Genomic DNA, 19,069 nt, shown 5'->3' with positions numbered 1-19,069 from the left:
TTCTTGCAGTGGATGTGCTGGTTTGGGCCTCATTGCCGGCTGCATTCAAGTCCTCATCTCATATATAAAACACCTGTGATTCACAAATACTTGCTAAGGAACTCGCATTCACATAAATTAGCCTTGTTGACAAGTTTGGATGAGTAAGGGCAAAACGCACAAGATCTAGGACTATCGGTACCCTGTAGTAGGTATCACGTCTTTGCACGTATCACGTCTTTTGAAGCAGAAATAAACTGCTGCAGAAAAAGCTAAGTCCATGCAAAATGTAATGTGTAACTGCAACACTCATTTCAAATGTAGTGGAGTAAAGAGTACAGATACTCATTCAAAAATGTAGTGAAGTAGAGAGTAAAAGTTGCTAATATCTTTGATACTCAGTACAACTACAAAGTATCCGAAAAGATACTCAAGTAACTAATAACATTTACTCCAATACTTTACACCTCTGTGTTAGTCATTGTTTTAGGCTACAGTAATGCAGCTGTTTTCTTTTTTCTTTGAATCATTTTCCTTTTGTTTCTCTTTTTTTGCAACTTCTGGGAACATTTTCCAGATATTCTGTCCCCAAAAGCACACAAAAGCTGCTAAAACACTCTCAGGCAGGCTTTCTGTGAATGTCAATACAAACGAAATTTGTTTAATCAAAGATTTATTCACTTACAGTGTTTGAGCTGATTTTAAAAGTGCTGTAAAATAGCAATTTTTAAAAACCATTTTTTCCCCAACTTCTCATCAAAACTCAACCCTTCAGCAGAGCTGATGTCAGAAAACCCAAAGACATAACATGATTGACAGGCACAGAATGATCCTGATTGGCTAAAAAGCACAGGCCATGCCAATGTATCTTTCAATTGGGAGACAATCATTGACAGGCACATGATGTTTCTGATTGGCTAGTTTACAATATCTAACTGTAAAGATATACAGTCAGGTAGCAACATTTTTGTGGTGTAATAAGTTCATATGTTGCCACCTTCTATGGCACTGTTTTTGGCAGTGTGTAAACATGACTTTAAAAATTACTTAAAGGAATATTCCACCCAAAATTTTGCTGAAATAATCCAGATTTGGAGAAATCACTTGCACATGGGTGCCGTCAGAATGAGAGTCCAAACAGCTGATAAAAACATCACAATAATCCACACCACTCCAGTCCATCAGTTAACATCTTGTGAAGTGAAAAGCTGCATGTTTGAAACTAATCCATCATTAAGATGTTTTAACTTTAAACCTTCTCAAATTTCAGCCAGAAGCAATGGTTTAAAGTTAAAAACACCTTAATTATGCATTTGTTTCTTACAAACACGCAGCTTTTCACTGTTTGGACTCTCATTCTGACGGCACCCATTCACTGTAGATGATCCATTGGTGAGCAAGTGATGGAATGCTACATTTCTCCAAATCTGTTTTGATGAAGAAACAAACTTATCTACATCTTGGATGGCCAGAGCGTGAGTGCATTTTCAGTACATTTTTATTTTTGGGTGAAATATTCCTTTAATTAACTAGATTATGGCCAGTTAGTGTAGTTTTGTGTGTTTGTTTATTCACTTAGAAGTATTGTTTCTTTTTTAATTATATTTGTATTTGTGTTTTTATGTTCCAAAAAAGCTTACTTTTAATATTCTAATGTAGTAACACAAAGTGGACAAATTGTTTCCACTGCAATGCCTGCGAGGAATAATTTATTTTCTCTATAAAGCATAGAGAACAAAAATCCATCATTTGTTTACAGCAGCCAATGGCACCTTGCAGTGCATTCAGAAATAATATAATGCAAGGTTAAACGTCCAAACAAAATCACTCCAGAGACATATGTTTATCCAACAGTTAGTGTGGTTTAGGGGGCAAACAAACACACACTGATGCTCCCGCTGTGGCAGTAAAGACACTGTAATTAATCACACATGCCCCAAAGGCATCCGTTTAGTGCTCGTTTCTTCCTCAAGAACTGCCACCAAGAAAGTTCCATCCATTTCCATTTTATTTAGTTAGTTGTTTTGAAGTGCATCACCAAAGGATTTCATTACACTGCTTTTGGTCACCAAAACGAAGAGTAAAGCACATTAACAATTGCTTGATTACACAGAGATTACGGTCTGCGGTCAATAACCATTGAGCCCTACAGCAATGCGCTTAGTTCCAAGGGGACTGTTCCTGCAATTAGTGTGCTGTACACCGCTTTCAATAAAACGCACCTGATAAATGGCGAATAACTAAAAATCTTTACAGAATTAACTGTGATACACTAGCTAGGGAGTCTCTTGGCTTCCAAAGAGACGATTCATTAGTCTGGCTGAAACTATTTGATGCTACAGAAGCTGATTTTTTTTTCTTTGTCTTTGAGATGAGAATGCAATATTGCTTTTGGTTTGGCTTTGTTTCATGTTTTATTTCTAATGTATTTTATGTTGTCGATTGCCACAGAATAATTTGCTAAATCAAACTAAGATGCATTCAAAACTGTGCACTTAAAATGCCCACTTACTGTCATGCAAAAAAAAAAAATGTTTAGGCATAAATTTAAATTTGGATTGCATATAAAATTGTTTTCTATTTGGATTACACAGTTTTAACGTAAACGAATCAACTTAATGTGATGCTATCTGTTGTTCATATACTGTATAAATAAAACGGGTAAGAAACTGGTAAGATTTCTGCACACTTTTATTTGTTTATTTTTAACTCTTTGCATCTGTTTGATTTTATTTAAATTTAAAAAATCTGCTAAAAAGAGTTAACATTGTTAAAATATGGTTAGCTGTGGAACAATCAATATTCAGTTTGTTAAAATAGGAGATTGATATAATTTGGATTTATTTAATTTATCAATGTTGGAGTTATGGATGTATCAATGTTGAATACTGTAAACCTGGTTATTGTGTTTAAACCACATTATTTATTAGTACTATTACAGAATTCTTAACTGTTTCATTTACTGTATGTATGACTGAGAAATATGCATCACATTATATTTATTAGTTTGTTAAAATTGTGTAATGCAAATGAATAGAAATTTTATATGCAATTCAAATGCATCCTAAATGAGTAATATTTTGCATTTCTGTTTTATTTGTTTTCTTTTACATACTGAAGGACGGATACTTTTTTTCTGATTTGCAGTATGTCACATTTCTTGTTGAGATCTTAAATTGTATTTAACTTGGAATATTCCTTTACATTTTGAACCTAGATTTCAGTACTTGCACAGCACACAAAATACAACATATGCTTTTCAGCAGTGATTTCACAGCTTAGCTTTTATCACATTCTGACAGAATAAAGGTGTAGAGGTTGATGATTCACTGAATGTTGCTGTGAGATGATGGACTGATACTAAACCTTATCTGTTTATTTCAGAGCGCTACTCATTCATTTCACTCTCACAAACGAGACCGAAAGAGCGAGTGAGGGATTGACCAAAGTCAGTGAGTAAGGACAAGTTTAGGACGATACATTAGCATGCTTGTCACATGGGCTGCTGACTCTAAACATGCGGCCAGTTCGTTTCTGCACGAGGAGCGGCTTACAGTCTAGTGCACAGACTACTTTCAGTTCACAGTAACATAGTATTGTTACAAATCAGATAGATCTGGTCCTGGATGCTGATTGGTCAATATATATACACTGTATATATATATATATATATATATATACAGTGGGGAAAAAAAAGTATTTAGTCAGCCACCAATTGTGGAAGTTCTCCCACTTAAAAAGATGAGAGTGAAAATGTGATTACCAAATACATTTTAAAGGAAAACATGCATGTGACAACATTTCTGCAAAATGATACACTATTACATTACATTTCGAGTAAGAGTGTATCACATAAATGTCGACTTTAAAAAAATCAGAAGTCGTTCAACCCCTAGGCAACTTTGTATTACGTTGATGAAATCAAATGTCTGGTGAGTGGACCTAAAAGGTTAATGTTCTATCATGTTTGAAAATATCATATAACCTGCACTAAACCCTACACTAAGCCTAAACTATTATGTTAACAAAAGCAAACGTGAGATAAAAACTCATTACTGAAGCAACCATGCCAAGTTTTTGACCTCTTTTATTGAGCATTGTGACTCATGTTTTACAGGACCTGTACCCAAGTGCTATACCGGGTGAGCTAACGAGCAAGTTTACTATGTCAGAAAAGCGAGAAGTATGCAGCTAGTTATCAGAATCAGAATCAGAAAGAGCTTTATTGCCAAGTGTGCTTACACACACATGGAATTTGTCTTGGTGACAGAAGCTTCCAGTACACAGACAGGTTGACAAGTGACAAGACACAGATAACAAAATAAAAATAAGTGAGTACAAATAAATATGTAAAAAACAATACACAATAGACAAAGAGACAGTAAACAGTATATTGTATGTACAAATGTGCAATAGACAAATTATGCAAGGGAATGTATAGATGGTTGGGTATTTCACATGTTTTATTGCACAGTGGGGAGAACATTTAACTGTTCATGAGGTAGAAGGCCTGAGGGAAGAAACTTTTCCTATATCTGGCCGTTCTGGTGCTCAGTGCTCTGTAGCGCCGGCCAGATGGCAAATGTGATGCAAATGTCAAAATGTATTCGTTTACAAAACATGTACGCACTATGTTAAAAGTGTCTTAAGGTCAAAATATAGTATTATGCAAGGAAATGGTGTGAAAATAAGTTTGAATTAATCAATAATTTGTCACTGTAATCATAATTTGTGTTTGTGTAATCATTATCTGCCACTGAAATGATAAATTTGCAATCATACACTAAACCTTACCCTAAACTTAACCGATAGTGTTAACAAAAGCAAATGCGAGATACAAATGCATTTGCTGAAGCAACTGTGCCACTTTGGCATGCTTCTACAAGACTTTAAACTCTTTTATTGAATGTTGTGACTCGTGTTTCATGGGACTTGGCGCTGTACCGGGTGAGCTAACGAGCAAGCTTACGGTCAGAAAACCAATAAGTATGGAGCTGGTCATGTGATGCAAACATTAAAATGTATTTGTTTACAAATCATGCACTATGGTAAGCATGTTTTGAGGTCATAATATAGTATTGTGAAAGGAAACGGTGCAAAAATTTGTTTATTAATTAATAATCTGCCTCTGTAATCATGATTTGTGTGAAAAGTAATACAATTTGTTGGTATTTTATTGCCACTAGTGATTATTTCAGCTGGAAACTGCAGTGAATCGGAGGTACGTTTCTGGAGTTTTGCAAAAATGTAGGTAGATAGAGGCTCATCTTTCCAATGAACCTATGTTGGGTTTAGAAAAGCAATAAGGCTCTTGAGGCTGTGCAATGTTTTGAATGTAGTCACAGCTAAAAGGTTTGCAGACTGTGCTGTACATCATGCCTAACAACATCTTTTAGCTGTGACTACATTCATGCATCTTGTTGATGACAGGTGCTATTACTTTTCTAACCGATTTTGCCTGGCAGACGATAAAATGGGTGAACAAAATGTGAGACCTGAGACATATAAGGAGGTGAGAATATCATGGAGGCTTGAAGATGGGCTCTTTTGTCTTGGCTAGTAATCATCCACCTAGCAACCACATAGCAACTTTTTCTTCTTAATTTTGCAAATGTAGTTTAATATACAATACGCTGAAAATAATATGGTGTGGGGTTTGCTTTGAAACAATTTTGACTGTTAGAAAAATTCACAAATAATTACAAAGAAATGGCAAGTACCAAACTGAACTTTACCAAGACTAAAATCAATTTTTATAGTGTATGCATAGTATGCACAATTTCTGTATGCATGTTAACAGGAATGACATACTAGACGTTATTTGCCAAAAGTTGCAGTAAGTCATGTGACCTTTTATACTTTTTGATACAATACAAATTGTTTCAAAGCTACTTCACAGTAAAAAGAGGAAAATAACAGAATAAATCATGCAAACTTAATCAAATATGAGATTCTATCATTATTCTTTGTCATTATTAGTGTCATTATTTTGTTCAGTCAGTTCAGTGTTGATTCAATTCAGTTCAGTAACAGTGCTAAAGTTACAAAATGCATTAATTATAAAATGTTGAGGAGTCCTATGGTTCCCGCAATGCATTCATCTCTTAACTTCCATTTTGTGCCATAAATAAGCCCAAAATGCTGTATTATACCTTGTACTTTAGAGTATACTGTAAAAATAGCATGCAGTAGAGTATGCATTGTAGTAGAATGCAGTAAGGGGCAGAATAGTATGTGATTTCCAATGACGATCCCAGTGTCCCTAAAGCAAATGTATATGTCATTTAGCTTAAGTATGTGCAGCACCAGATTTTTCTGAGTTTTGATGCACTACACCGGTGGCATTACATTGCTGTCCATCACACTCAACAGTCAGCTTGTTGACTGCATGTTTCTCAAACCTGACAGCATGTCTCCTCCGGGGCTCGGTTGAGCAGAAAAAAATACGCTTGCCAAAACTCTCAGACGTGTCCATTTCTTTCTAAACCGTGCTGCCTCGCGGGTTGTCCATAAACTTTCGCTGTCATGTTATCCATGAGCTTCTGTTTTAGAAGAATAAAGACTGCAAACAATAATGATCTGATTTGCGTATAAATGAGATGGGCAAAATAGCATACTTACAAGATTGCCCTGATCCTGCATGTATAAACTGCTTGGATCGGCATCATTCTTTGTAGATGCCCTATACGCCCATGTATTTATAAACTATCAGCTTCAAAGTGTGCCGGAAAACTCTGGAAAGCTTGTTTTACTCTGCGAGGTTGCCCAGGAGAGATTCACTGTTGCATTTCAAACAGTGCAGAAACTGTCAACCAAGTGATTGCCACAAAGACTTAATTGCTTCATTTTAGGCAAACTTTGCGGTGCATGGTTTTCATGGTTCTTAGTTGAAAATGCATGCATTATTAAATTAAAATTAACATGCATGAAAAAAAGTAAAAATGTATTTGTGCTTGTAAAGACAAGTGTTCTGAATCGTAATTGTGAACAGCTTGTTTTAGAAATAAATCATTATGCATTAAAGTTATGCATATTTCCTAATTGTATAGATGCAAACCAAAATCACTGTTCAAAGAAAAGAGCCTTGCTTTGGTAAATCAATGATGTTTAACCACTTGGAAAGACAAGGAATATGAAATTGCATTTTGCTAGTAAATGTGTGCTTGTCCAACTTCTTCACAATGAAAACAATAGAAGAGAAAACAACAGAAAGAGGAAAATGGCATCATTTTGTGTCATTACAGTTGCTGTGATCAGTGCACTATCAAAGATGATTAGTCTTTTTTATAAGAATGTGTTCAGGAATCTTCAGCGCATGGAGTGGAGTGTTGCATTATGTGATTATGATGTGTAAATGGCTTCTCACTTAATTTTATTCTCTTGTTGGTTTTGAGTTTGTGTCATGTCTCTGTTAAAGCAAGTCACTTCACTCTGTAGTCATTAAACATTTGCTTGGTTATGTCGAAGCTCTTTTGAATTTCTTCTAGATCATCATAATAGCTTGGGAGTCGATCTGAGTTGTTATTTTATTTCAAAGAGGCTAACATACAAAATTGCTTACCAGCAAATAAAATATCCAAAGAAACTGCATTGTAAAAATACACCAAATTCTTAATATTTTAATGTGAAAATATATTATACTATAACAATAGAGATTAATATGTAATATCTTAATAGAACAATATTTTAATCTTTTAATAAAACAATAGCGACTAATATATATATATATATATATATATATATTTTGTAGAACAATAGCGACTAATTTTAATCTCTTAATAAAACAACGGAGATTAATATTTCGATCCCTTAATAGAACAATAGTGGCTAATATTTTAATCTCTTAATAGAACAATAATAAGTAATATTGTAATCTCTTAATCTTAATCTCTAATGTGAATTACTGTGTACAAGCCTTTTTCTTCTGTAATGTGGATAACTGTATTTCCTATGAAACAGATATTCAACAAGAGAAAATGAGGAACAGAACCTAATTTTATTTATTAGGATTTTAATGAATTGTGAAAAGTTTACATTCCATGCCAGAATGAAGCCAGACAAATTGTGAGATTGCTGAAACCACATTTAAAAAACGGTTTTGTCACAGGGTCTAGTTGGTGTGCCCTTTATAGCCAGCAGAGGGCACACTTTGTAGTTTTGTTTTGTTTCTCTGGACTTCAGTTCCCATCACCCTTTGCTTTGACAATCATGTCTCATTTCATTCATCTGTGTCTCATTTACCTTGTTAAACTTCTCCATGTAAGCCTGGTTTTTCTTTGTCTTGTTTGCTGGTTGATTAATATCTGTTATGTTTTTTCTGATGCTCTGTTTTGCCCTGATTTGGATTTATGCGGTTTGTTTTTGGATTTTCCAATAAATGCTGCACTTGGATCTGCTTACTTTGGAGTGTTCCGTGACAGAATCAACCAGCCATTTACAGATCCAGCAGCATTAGGGAGAGGACTCCATTCCCGGAGAAGCAAGCCGGGCTTCAAGGACTGGAGACGCTTCGTCAGAGGGGAATGGAGTTACGGGCCTTTGTCCAAAGATTCTGGACTGGGGCGGAGAGGCTGGGTGTTCAAGGTATGGACCTTTTTAATTGTTGTCTAGATGAACCCCAATTGCAGTGGGAGAGGGAACTGGTGAAGTGTCTGGACTTCTGGAACTTCTCCAGATATTTGCAGCTCCGGAAAGAGGGTAAAGTTAATCACCATAAGCAGAGTCCTTCTGCAGGGACCGTCCCATCCATACCTCACTTATCTAATCAAGCCCAGAACCAGTCATCTATTCCCATACTTAAGCGGAGGAAGAGAAGGAGGAGGGCAGCAAAGTCTACATCGGTGATATCAAGTCCGGTGGTCCTGGAGGACCCAACTCCGGTGGTCTCGAGTTTGGTGGTCCTGGAGGACCTGACTCCGGTGGTCTCGAGTTCGGTGGTCCTGGAGGACCCGACTCTGGTGGTCCTGAGTCCGGTGGTCCCAGAAGTTACTGAAAAGCCCACTCTTTTTGTCTCTCCCAGGATCCTTGCCCTGCCGGCTCCTCCCAGGATCCTTGCCCTACTGGTTTTTCCGGCCCCATCTAAGCTCTCTGTTTTGCCGGTCCCACATAAGCTTCCTGCTTTGTTTGCCCAGGAGCCTGCTTCAGAGTCCACTCCAGAACCCGCTCCAGTCTGTGTGCCTTCCGTGTCCACTCTAGAATTCACTCCAGAGCCCGCTCCAGTCCGTGAGCCCTCTGAGTAAACTCTAGAATCCGCTCTAGTCCGTGAGATCTCAGAATCCACTCCAGAGCCCGCTTCAGTTCGTGAGCCCTCCGAGTCCACTCTAGAATCCACTCCAGTCCAGGAGCCTTCAGAATACAATCCGGAGCCCGCTCCAGTCCTACTATCTGAGCTGCTAGGAGGTTCATCGGCCCTGTTAGTTCAGTTGAGGTGGTCATCAGCTCCGCCTTTGCGGTCTGCCAAGCTCCTGGTTCTGCCCTGGTCACCCGCCGGGGTTGTTCGGCCAGAGCCTCGCTGGTCTGTCCCTCTGGCCCCACCTTGGCCTCCTGCCATGCTGGCTCTGCCCTGGCCGTCTGGCCTAATCCCTCCTGGATTTCATTGACCTTTTGTGGAGTGTCTGGAATCTGCTCCGTAGAGGGGGGGTAATGTCACAGGGTCTAGTAGGTGTGCCCTTTATAGCCACCAGAGGGCACTTTGTAGTGTTTTTTTTTTGTTTGTTTTTTGTTTCTCTGGTCTTCTGTTCCCATCACCCTTTGCTTTGACAATCATGTCTCATTTCATTCAGCTGTGTCTTTTACCTTCTGTCTTAAGTTTGGATTTACTGTTTGTTTTTGGATTTTCCAATAAGTACTGAACTTGGATCTGCTTGTTTTGGAGTGTTCCTTGACAGTTTTGGCTATTTTATGGTATAATCACCTGCATGATTATACGTCAACAGGAAAGTAGGGTTGTTTCTGAGGCAGAGCAAGTTATTTATTTAGATAAATTATTTATAAAAAAAAAAAAACGGCACCGATGGATATTTCACAATAAGTCCAGGATTGTGCATAAAGGACACTGCATAATTTTTTTTATTTTTTTTTTATGTACACTTAAATATATATCTTTTTGAAGTTGTAACTAAAACTAACATAATTGGAGTAAATCTCTTTCAGTCTTTCTACTTCAAATGTTTTATTCGATGTGTTACTAGTCTTTTTATTCCCCTTTATTTCTTTGGGGGAAAAAATGGTGAAACCTTTGGTGTTTTCATTCAGAAATTGCTAGTAAATTCCACACATTTTTACAAAAAAAAATGACAAGTAACACATTGAATTAAATGGGAAATTTTGAAGTAGGAAGACTGAAATAGTATTTTCTTTTAAAATATACTCCAGTAACTTAAAATAATTTGTTTCCAGTGTAGTGGCAGTTTTGATTTCTTGACTTACAAATTGTTGTGGCAATGAAATAACTGCACACATTCATCACGGATTCGAGTAAAACCTGTATGAATCAATTGAGCACCAGTATGTAAAATAGCAATGTAAAAACGTGAACATCTGTTCTATATGAATCTTAAACCGCTGTATTCAGTTAACCTGGAAAATACCTTCCACTTAAATCCCCACAGCGTCCCTCTCAGAGTAATTAACACTGAAAGGTCATCTTAGAAAATGGATCCAAGAACACTTGGGGTAATTTTCAGATGTTCTTGTGAAATGTGTCATTAATCAATCTCCTGCCTGTTATCGCCACATTTCTTAGTCAAGCATTTATCCTCTTTCAGACTGAAAAGAAACTTTTACGAAAAGTAATTTGTATTGCAAAATTGTCACTTGTTGGCATCGTTATGCTACAGCACTATAAAAAAGCAACTTCCCAGACATTGAGTTAATTATATGAAACTACATATTAAGAAAAAAAAAACATGTTAGACCAACAGGTATCTGTAATACCTAAGAGAACACTATTCACTGTTAACAAGCTGTTTACAAGTTTCCTAGCATGCATATTTGTTGTTTATTAGTATGTATAAAGCACATATGTCTTTAAAACAGCAGCAGGATTTGAACCGTCCTTCACTTATCTTCACTTTCCATCCCGAGTTTAGTAGGGAAACACAATTGACCAGATACCTTATATTTCATTTATTAAAATGACAAAATATTTTGAATAAGTAAAGTACTATTTTTGGTTAATGCACCATCTAATGTCCAGAATCCCTAAGAGGCCATGCATATCTTTTTTTTCCTGTTTTATTTATTTTTTTTTTTTCTCATTAAAGATTTCTTAATTTGTTTGATGTTTTAAAAGATTTCTTGTTATTTGAGGCGTTTGACACTAAATTATAATGTTGTTCAAATACTGAGCAATAGCACTACCAATTAGGACTGATTGGCTTTTTGGTTGGTTAATTTATATATTTATTTAGGTAATAGTGGCTATATTTTATGTCAAATAGTTGAAATATTTTGTTTGGTGTTTTCAATTCAAAGGTCACGTGTTCTGGGGAATTAAATCACTAGGACTATTGATTATTTCATCAATTTCCTCTTATTTTGGCTACTCGCATTACGAGGATAGATATATATATATATATATATACACACACACACACAGGAGCTTTGTTGTGTTGATGACAAATTACTAGGCTGTCCCCCAGTGAATGAATTAAGGTGAGACTTTAACCAGCTTTTAATGAGACTGTTGCCTTGATCGTGTGTTTGTTTGTTTGGTTTGCATGTGAGAAGGAAAAGGAGAGCGCAAGACTGATGACCTTTTAAAAAACATTTTACTTTAATGTTAAAGCTGTCACTTCTGCAGCTAATACACAGTAGATGCATATAAAATCAGATGGCTAGATAGATAGATAGATAGATAGCAATAATACATATAAAAAGATCAAATGTTAACAGTAGTTTTGTTAATTGAAATAGAGCTGATATAAAAATTGAAAGCCAGATGAAAAGCTTAATATAGTCTTCCTGCCACACACTTTTATTTAGCAGCACCTGGTTTCAGCGTGAAATCATATGCATTGCTGTAATATAGTGTAAAAAGAAGAGCTTTTAAAAGGTGCTAAATGTAAAATACTTACACCCAGTTTCACAGACAAGACTTAAGCCTAGTCCCAGACTAAAATGTAAGTCTGAGCTGTTTCAACTGAAAGAAACTTGCACTGATTGAGTTTAAAATATGTCAGTGCCCTTGTTTTGTCTCAAGATGCACATCAGTAATGTTCTTTTCTAAGGCATGTTTATAAAAATTACTTAAATATTATAATTGGCCTAAACCTTGCTTAACCTAAGCCCTGTCTGTGAAACCAGGCCTTAATGTGCAGAGACAACTATAACTAATCCATTTGTATGTTGACTTCCAGATATCTGTGATACCTGCATGTAAATTCAATGCATGCATAATGCAAACTAGGCATTCTCAGAATATGCCTTCTGTCTCACATTCATAATATATAAACGCACACTAACAACAGTGTTTTAATTAAGCAGAAGCAGAATGATAGTATAGTCCTGTTAGGTGTGACTCACTCTTGTAACTGTCAGACACTCACAAGAGTCATTCATCAAAGACGCCACGAACATGAGCTGCTTCAGCTGCATTTGATTCAACATACTTTACATGCTTTAGTTTGTGCAATAAACAATCTATGCTGTCTGTCAGCAATAGCATTAAAGTTATTAGGCCTTCTTTCATTACAACACGCTCAAAAAACCCTGGTAATTGTTTTCTTGTGTGTTTCAGAAGACACTCATACCGAACGGGACAGGACATTGAGAACTGTGGCACCTGCAGAGACTGTGCCTGTATCATATACAGGTAAGACACCTTTCATTTCTATGCGTTTATATGCACAAATGCAGAATTACATAAAGTATTTGCAAAAATACACTCCGTCAAAGTCATACTATGGAATGGAGCTAAAATGAATTGCTGCCCATTTTAGGTCTTAGTATGCATGAGTTTGTGGGAAGGCGTTTACTAGGGAAATATGCAACTGTCCTTGCTAAATAGTGAGTTGACTTAAATATGAGCCAGACTATTACTTTTTAACTTCCTGGTGAATAATACATCAACATATGAATAAAATGTGATATTTTAAACTTGTCTGTGATTATACTATTAGTCTCAGGCAAAAAGACACTTCACAGAATGATGCATAAGTTGCATAAGTCTGCAAAAATGGCAAAAACTATGCAAAAATCAGCTGGTTCTCAACTGGTGTGTTTATTTATATATATATATATACAGTGGGTACGGAAAGTATTCAGACCCCCTTAAATTTTTCACTCTTTGTTATATTGCAGCCATTTGCTAAAATCATTGTATGTGTATATATATATATATAGAGAGAGAGAGAGAGACTGTCTAATATGCTGGTTTAGTGCTCAAGAAATTTTTTTATTATCAGTATTGAAAACAGTTGTGCTGCTTAATATTTTTTGTGCAAACCATGATTTTTCTTTCTTTTTTATGAAAAGAAAGTTCAGAAGAGCAGCATTTATTACAAATTTTGAAATTGAAACATTATAAACGTCTTTACTGTCACCTTTGATCAATTAAATGCATCCTTGCTGAATAAAAGTATTTATTAAATGATATGTTACATTTTTATTAATTAATTTTGTGAATTTATTTTTAAGAATGTTTTTATTTTTTGTGTGTGTGGAAAGACACATACTGATCATTTAAAAAAAAATTTTTGCAGTGTAGACTTTGTTTTTGACATCAGAGGCTATGTGTTCAATCAACGTCTAGTCATTTGACACAAATTCATGTGTCATATGCCAAAAGCAAGACAAATATGGCAAAAAAAGTCTCCTAAAATTTGTATTTTCTTCCAAGAGCATCAAACCAGGTCTAGGCACTAAACTAAAACCACTTGAGAACTATGCTTTACACAATTCTGTGAATCTGTCTCCATTCACTTGGAAACAATATCATGTTTACAAGTTCCCAGTCTGCTACTATGAGGGCTTCCAAGGAAGAAATCGCTGCATTTGCCAAAGTCTGTGAGGTTTGTGCCATCACGTCTTTGAAAGATATTCAACAGTTTTATTTGAGACAGTAGCAAGTAAACAAGCCAAGTGTCCTTGAGAGCATCTTTATATTATTCAGCTGTGCTTTTTGGGTTGTATCTGATTTCAGATTTACCTGCATCTGAACAAGTCATTGTAAACAACAATCAGAAAGTCTGTTCCCGTCTTAAAATGAACGATTCTTGGCCAGAATGTACTGCAATGTGGCTCAGACGGTCAAAAGTCTGGCTATGTGAGAATAAATCTAAATGAGTGTCTAAAAAGCAATGGTAGTTTGCCAATGTAATATATACAGAGTCCTGGCATGAAACTCTAGATGGCGCAGTCTGATAGGTCTAACTCAGTCTGACCTAATGACATCATTATCACATGGCAGCTGATTGGTTTTCTCCTGTATCAGTAGCCAATGAGCTCGCTGCTCAACATTCAAATATATGACTAGTGCTTGCCGTAGCAGTTGCAGCTTGCTTCAGAAACCCTCCACCTTCCCCAGCTCCACCTGTATAGATCTGTTACGAGGTGATTCATGTATGCTATATGGGGGTTATTTCATGTATGTTATATTTGCAGCAGCAATATTTCTTACATGCTCACAGCAGCATGTTGTGGATGTATTGGCAGTAGCAAGTCTCGGTACTTGCTCTGCCGCAGAAGCAGTGTGGCAGATCTATTCCGCCAAGACCAAATACATTAACATTGTCATGTACATTACCATGCTAATCCCTCTGAGAGTTGTCATGACAGAAATAGTTAGTACAGCCTCTACAGCTGAAAACAAGTGGATGAAATCTGCGAGAGTGTGTGTCACAACCAAACACAATCATCAGGACTAGCAGGCAGACCTGATCAGCTGAGTGGCTGAAACCTGCAAGCGTATGAATCAGTGTTCAGAGCGCTGAGGAAGATCCAGGTGGACATTCAGGAAGTTTCCTTCTTCCCATAAGTCCAAGGTATAATTGCCTGTTCTTACGTAACCTCCCCGGCTGCACAAGGTCTACCAAAATCAATAACAGCGGCCCACGTCACCACAAATTTTCATCTGCTCCAGCCTAGAATGAAGGTGTGAATAACACTCCCAGAGGAGACCTGGAGAATCACAAACACTGGCACGCACACATATATGGACGTGTGTGGTTTGTTTAAATTAGGAAGGGGGCGGAGTGACACAGAAAGCTCTTACAAGAACATTTAACATAGCACATTTATCTTTTATACACTCTTAAAACAAAAGGATCCAGAAGGGGTTTTTGAAGTGATGCCTTAAAGAACCATTCTTTGGTTCCCCAAAGTACCTTTCAATGGTACATTCTTAGAAGAACCTTTTTTCTTAGAACCTTTTGTGGAATGGAAAGGCTCCATGGATGTTAAAGGTACTTCATGGAACCATCAATGGCAATAAAGAACCATTTTTTAAAGACTGTAATGGGATGTTTTTTCTGAGGGAAAGAAGGTTCAAATGTATTATTATTTAATATTTTAAAATATTTAATATTTTATATATGAATTGGTTTTAATTGTTGATAATTATTAAAATAATTAATGACATTATGCGTTTGGGTAATTATGTGATTTTAATACATTTTATTTTATTTTACATTTGTGCAAATAAGCAAGTTTACTACTGTGTTAGTTCACTACTATTCTGGGCCCTGAAGCAAAACCAGTTGAGGAGACACATTTGAGATATTTAGGAGATGTCATTTGCCGGTTTTGTTTCCTGGGAGCATCGTCTGTTCATGTCCAGTTTATGCATCATCCTGTAGACCGCACCAGATGCACATATGCTGGACTTTTAAGGACGTCTGAACTGGATTCAGTCAGTTAACAGGAAAGGAGATTGTTCAGTATGATGAGCGCTGGCAGCCTGACATTGAGGACGGGGATCCGCGTCTGTGAGCTCAAAAGCACAGAAAGAGATGAGCTGAGAGTAAGACGGAAGGATAGAGAGTTGCCAGGTCTCTATTGAGATCTGAGGAAGAAAGAGAGAGACAAAAAAGGAACACGTCCAAGTCTGAGTGCGACTCCATCTGTGGAGGGAAATGAAAGCGAACCTGTGCTTCAAGAGCTGGCGACCGAGAGAAGCAGGGATGGAGGAAGAAAGCAGGAGATGGAAAGGATAAATTTAGAGCGATTACAGGCTAGATATTTTCTCTTGTCTACCCAGAGGGTGATCTAAATATTAATGTTGTGTGCGAGTGTTGGGGTTTCCTGTCAGTAAAGTACTTTACCAACAATGTGCGGGTCGCGTCAGCTTACCACAGCAGAAGACTTGTGCACGAGTGGCACTAAGAGAGTAATTCAGGGGCTTAAGCCTGACCAATGAAATAATAGTCTGTAAAGTTTAATATTTTGAAATAAGAGTTTATTTAACCTTTTTTTTTTTTGACTATAATAATTTATACATCAATCTTATACATCATCAACATTTTTTTTTCAGAGGCCCAAACTGAGTAAAAATATGCAATTTGGTGTAGATGCTAATATTTATATGGCCAAAGATAAGATGAAATTCTGAGCTTGTAATGTAAATCAATGAGATCTAACAGTATAGCAGACTGCTTATATAAAATGCATATAAATATCAGTTGTCACTCTATATCTCCCAATAATATGTCTCAATAAGATATTTAAATGCTTAGTTTTATGATCCAAACGCTGTAGTTTTAAAACGTATAATGCAATGCAATACAATGAGGATGATTGAGAGATGAACATATAAACGTTTTGCAAAGCCTGATCATATTTGAGACTCGCATTTGAACATGATTTTCAAAAAAAGGATGTCTGGATAATCAAGTAAGCCAAAGTTGCTTCAGTCCAGTAAGTATTCATTTTGAGATATTACTAACAATATAAAAGTTTTTCTTATGCTTACTTTATAAAAATATAGAAAGATTTTACAGAAAAAAAAACACGCAAACCACTGGCTGAAGGTGGACATTTTTACAATTACACTAAAAGGCCTTTTACCTTCTTAAAAAGTATAAACTATCATTCAGACGACAGAACGCATGTAATAGATTGAGAGCAACCGGTTTTTTTATTATGTTGAAAATTTACAGGGGTTAGAAATGTATCAAATATACTACAGTAGGCTTTATATGGTTAAAATAATAGTTCATGCAAAAAAACATTTGTGTCATCATTTGCATGGCATTTATGTCATTCTAACCATATATTTTCTTTTTTCCATGCTATCACACAATCAGAATTTAAGGAACCATTAAAATACTATAAAAAGTCTACAACTCATACTAAAATAATATAACTCATGTGCTATGTTGTATTTTTTATTTATTTGTGAATATTGACGTAAATTTCATTACTTATCACCAAATTCAAATGATGATTTCAAGTTAAAAAAAAAAAAAATTTTTTTTTTATTATTTTATTCCCAGACATGTTCTCAGATATCTCATGGTGTTTTAAGCTACATGTGGCGATTAAAAACACATGATGTGGCATGTTTGAGGCTGTGACTACAGTACAGTTCTTTTCAGTTTTAGCTCCAGTAATACTGAAAAATGTATTTCATAACTCTGATGAAAAAAATAACTAAGCTGTTTGCTGGTTTTAACTGGTGTAAGCTAGTTTAGCTGATCTCCCAACAAGGCCAAGCTGTTGTTAAGATGGTTTAGCTAGTCATCCAGCTGAAATGTGACCAAAACCCTGTTAAAACCATCACAACAGTCTAGTCTCAGCAGTTGGGTGACCAGATATGCACCTTAGGCTGCTTTTGTTCTTAGCAGGAACAATGGTTCCTAATGCATGCAATATTATTTAAACTGCATCATATTCCAATACATCAAAAGTTCTTTTTGCTTCTATTGTTGTCATTTGCAAGTCGTTTTGGGTAAAAGCATCTGCTGAATGATTAAATGCACAGTAAACGTAAATGTAAAAGTGCATCCCAAGTATCCAGAGATCATAGGCTATGCCCGGCTATCCGTTGACCCTAGAACCGTCTCTGGACCTGGTTATGCTGCGCTGCGGCTTCAGTACAACTGATGGTGTGAGAGACTCAATATAGGGTATTACAGAGAAAATGAGAGAAGTGGACAAGAGCCAAGCTGCTTGTGTGAGTGTTAGGGGAAACATGAGCTTCCTGTACCGGCGGGAAATTAAATCACAAAGTCTTTTCATGTTGTATCCTCCATGAACTGAAGAAGAAGATAAAGGAAGATGTTTTGGTATTGGATAAAGGCTTTGCACATTGTGCTTTTTGGGTCTCCTGATGCAAGTCACGTTTTAGGTTTTTGGAAGGTTTAATCTTTGGAAAGGTTATGATGAAGGAATGAAGAAAACTATTAGATATGAGATGTGCACAGGTTTTCACATTGACTTGGTTTGTCAGATTAAAAGCCTACTATAATGTAGCTTATGATGTAATGATACTTGCCTTACTGCTGTATTAAATCAATTTTTGCTTGCATGCATGCAGACTCTGTGACATGCACTTCTAGTAGATGCCCGTCTTGGTGAGGCATTCATTTTAAAACAGTTTGTCTGAAGTAAATGTACACAATGCAAAAAAAAAAAAAAGTTGAAAAATGGAAACTGGTAATTTTCTGCCAGATTGTCCATTAAGTTATCCATTAAATTATATAAATTTCCTTCAACCCTAAAACACAACACAATGCAATGTGTAATTCAAAATATGGGTAGAACACCTGTGAAAAAAATCTATATGGAAAATCCATTCATAATAACACAATACATTGGCCCCTATTTTTAGACGTTTCTTAGATGAGACTATTCGGATATGTATTAAAATATTGGAGCCGTGCATGAGACCTAGTAAATATGCTGTGCATATATATGTGTGTGTGTGTGTGTGTGTGTATGTATGTGTGTATATATATATATATATATATATATAGAGAGAGAGAGAGAGAGAGAGAGAGCGCTGTGAAGTAATTGTGAAAGAAAACTATTAAATGTTATATATTTAATGTATAATAAATATTATAAAAAAATTTAATAGAAAAAAACATAAGCAAGAGAACTATACGTGTGTGTGTGTGTATATATGTATATATATATATATATATATATA

The 19,069-nt window shown here is 36.1% G+C and overlaps 1 protein-coding gene across 3 annotated transcripts in view; it reads left to right on the top strand.

Annotated features, from left to right (window-relative positions):
• Positions 1–19,069, top strand: part of LOC107557589 (mucin-5AC) — a 146,653-nt gene that overhangs the window by 42,509 nt on the left and 85,075 nt on the right. For 2 of the 3 annotated variants that reach the window (XR_001605411.1, XM_016241067.1), the window contains exon 3: positions 12,719–12,793. Coding sequence is in view for 2 of the 3 variants with exons in the window: in XM_016241067.1 (XP_016096553.1) it covers positions 12,719–12,793 (75 nt within the window). In the remaining variant the exon portion in view is untranslated. The remainder of the gene's footprint in view (positions 1–12,718; positions 12,794–19,069) is intronic. The other variant, XM_016241068.1, reaches the window with a different exon arrangement.

This window comes from Sinocyclocheilus grahami, unplaced genomic scaffold (assembly GCF_001515645.1).
Source record: "Sinocyclocheilus grahami isolate Dianchi unplaced genomic scaffold, SAMN03320097.WGS_v1.1 scaffold609.1, whole genome shotgun sequence".
NCBI classification, from domain to species: domain Eukaryota; kingdom Metazoa; phylum Chordata; class Actinopteri; order Cypriniformes; family Cyprinidae; genus Sinocyclocheilus; species Sinocyclocheilus grahami.
The sequence above is the reverse complement of the archived record's forward strand: the minus strand, read 5'-3'. Positions and strand labels throughout refer to the sequence as shown.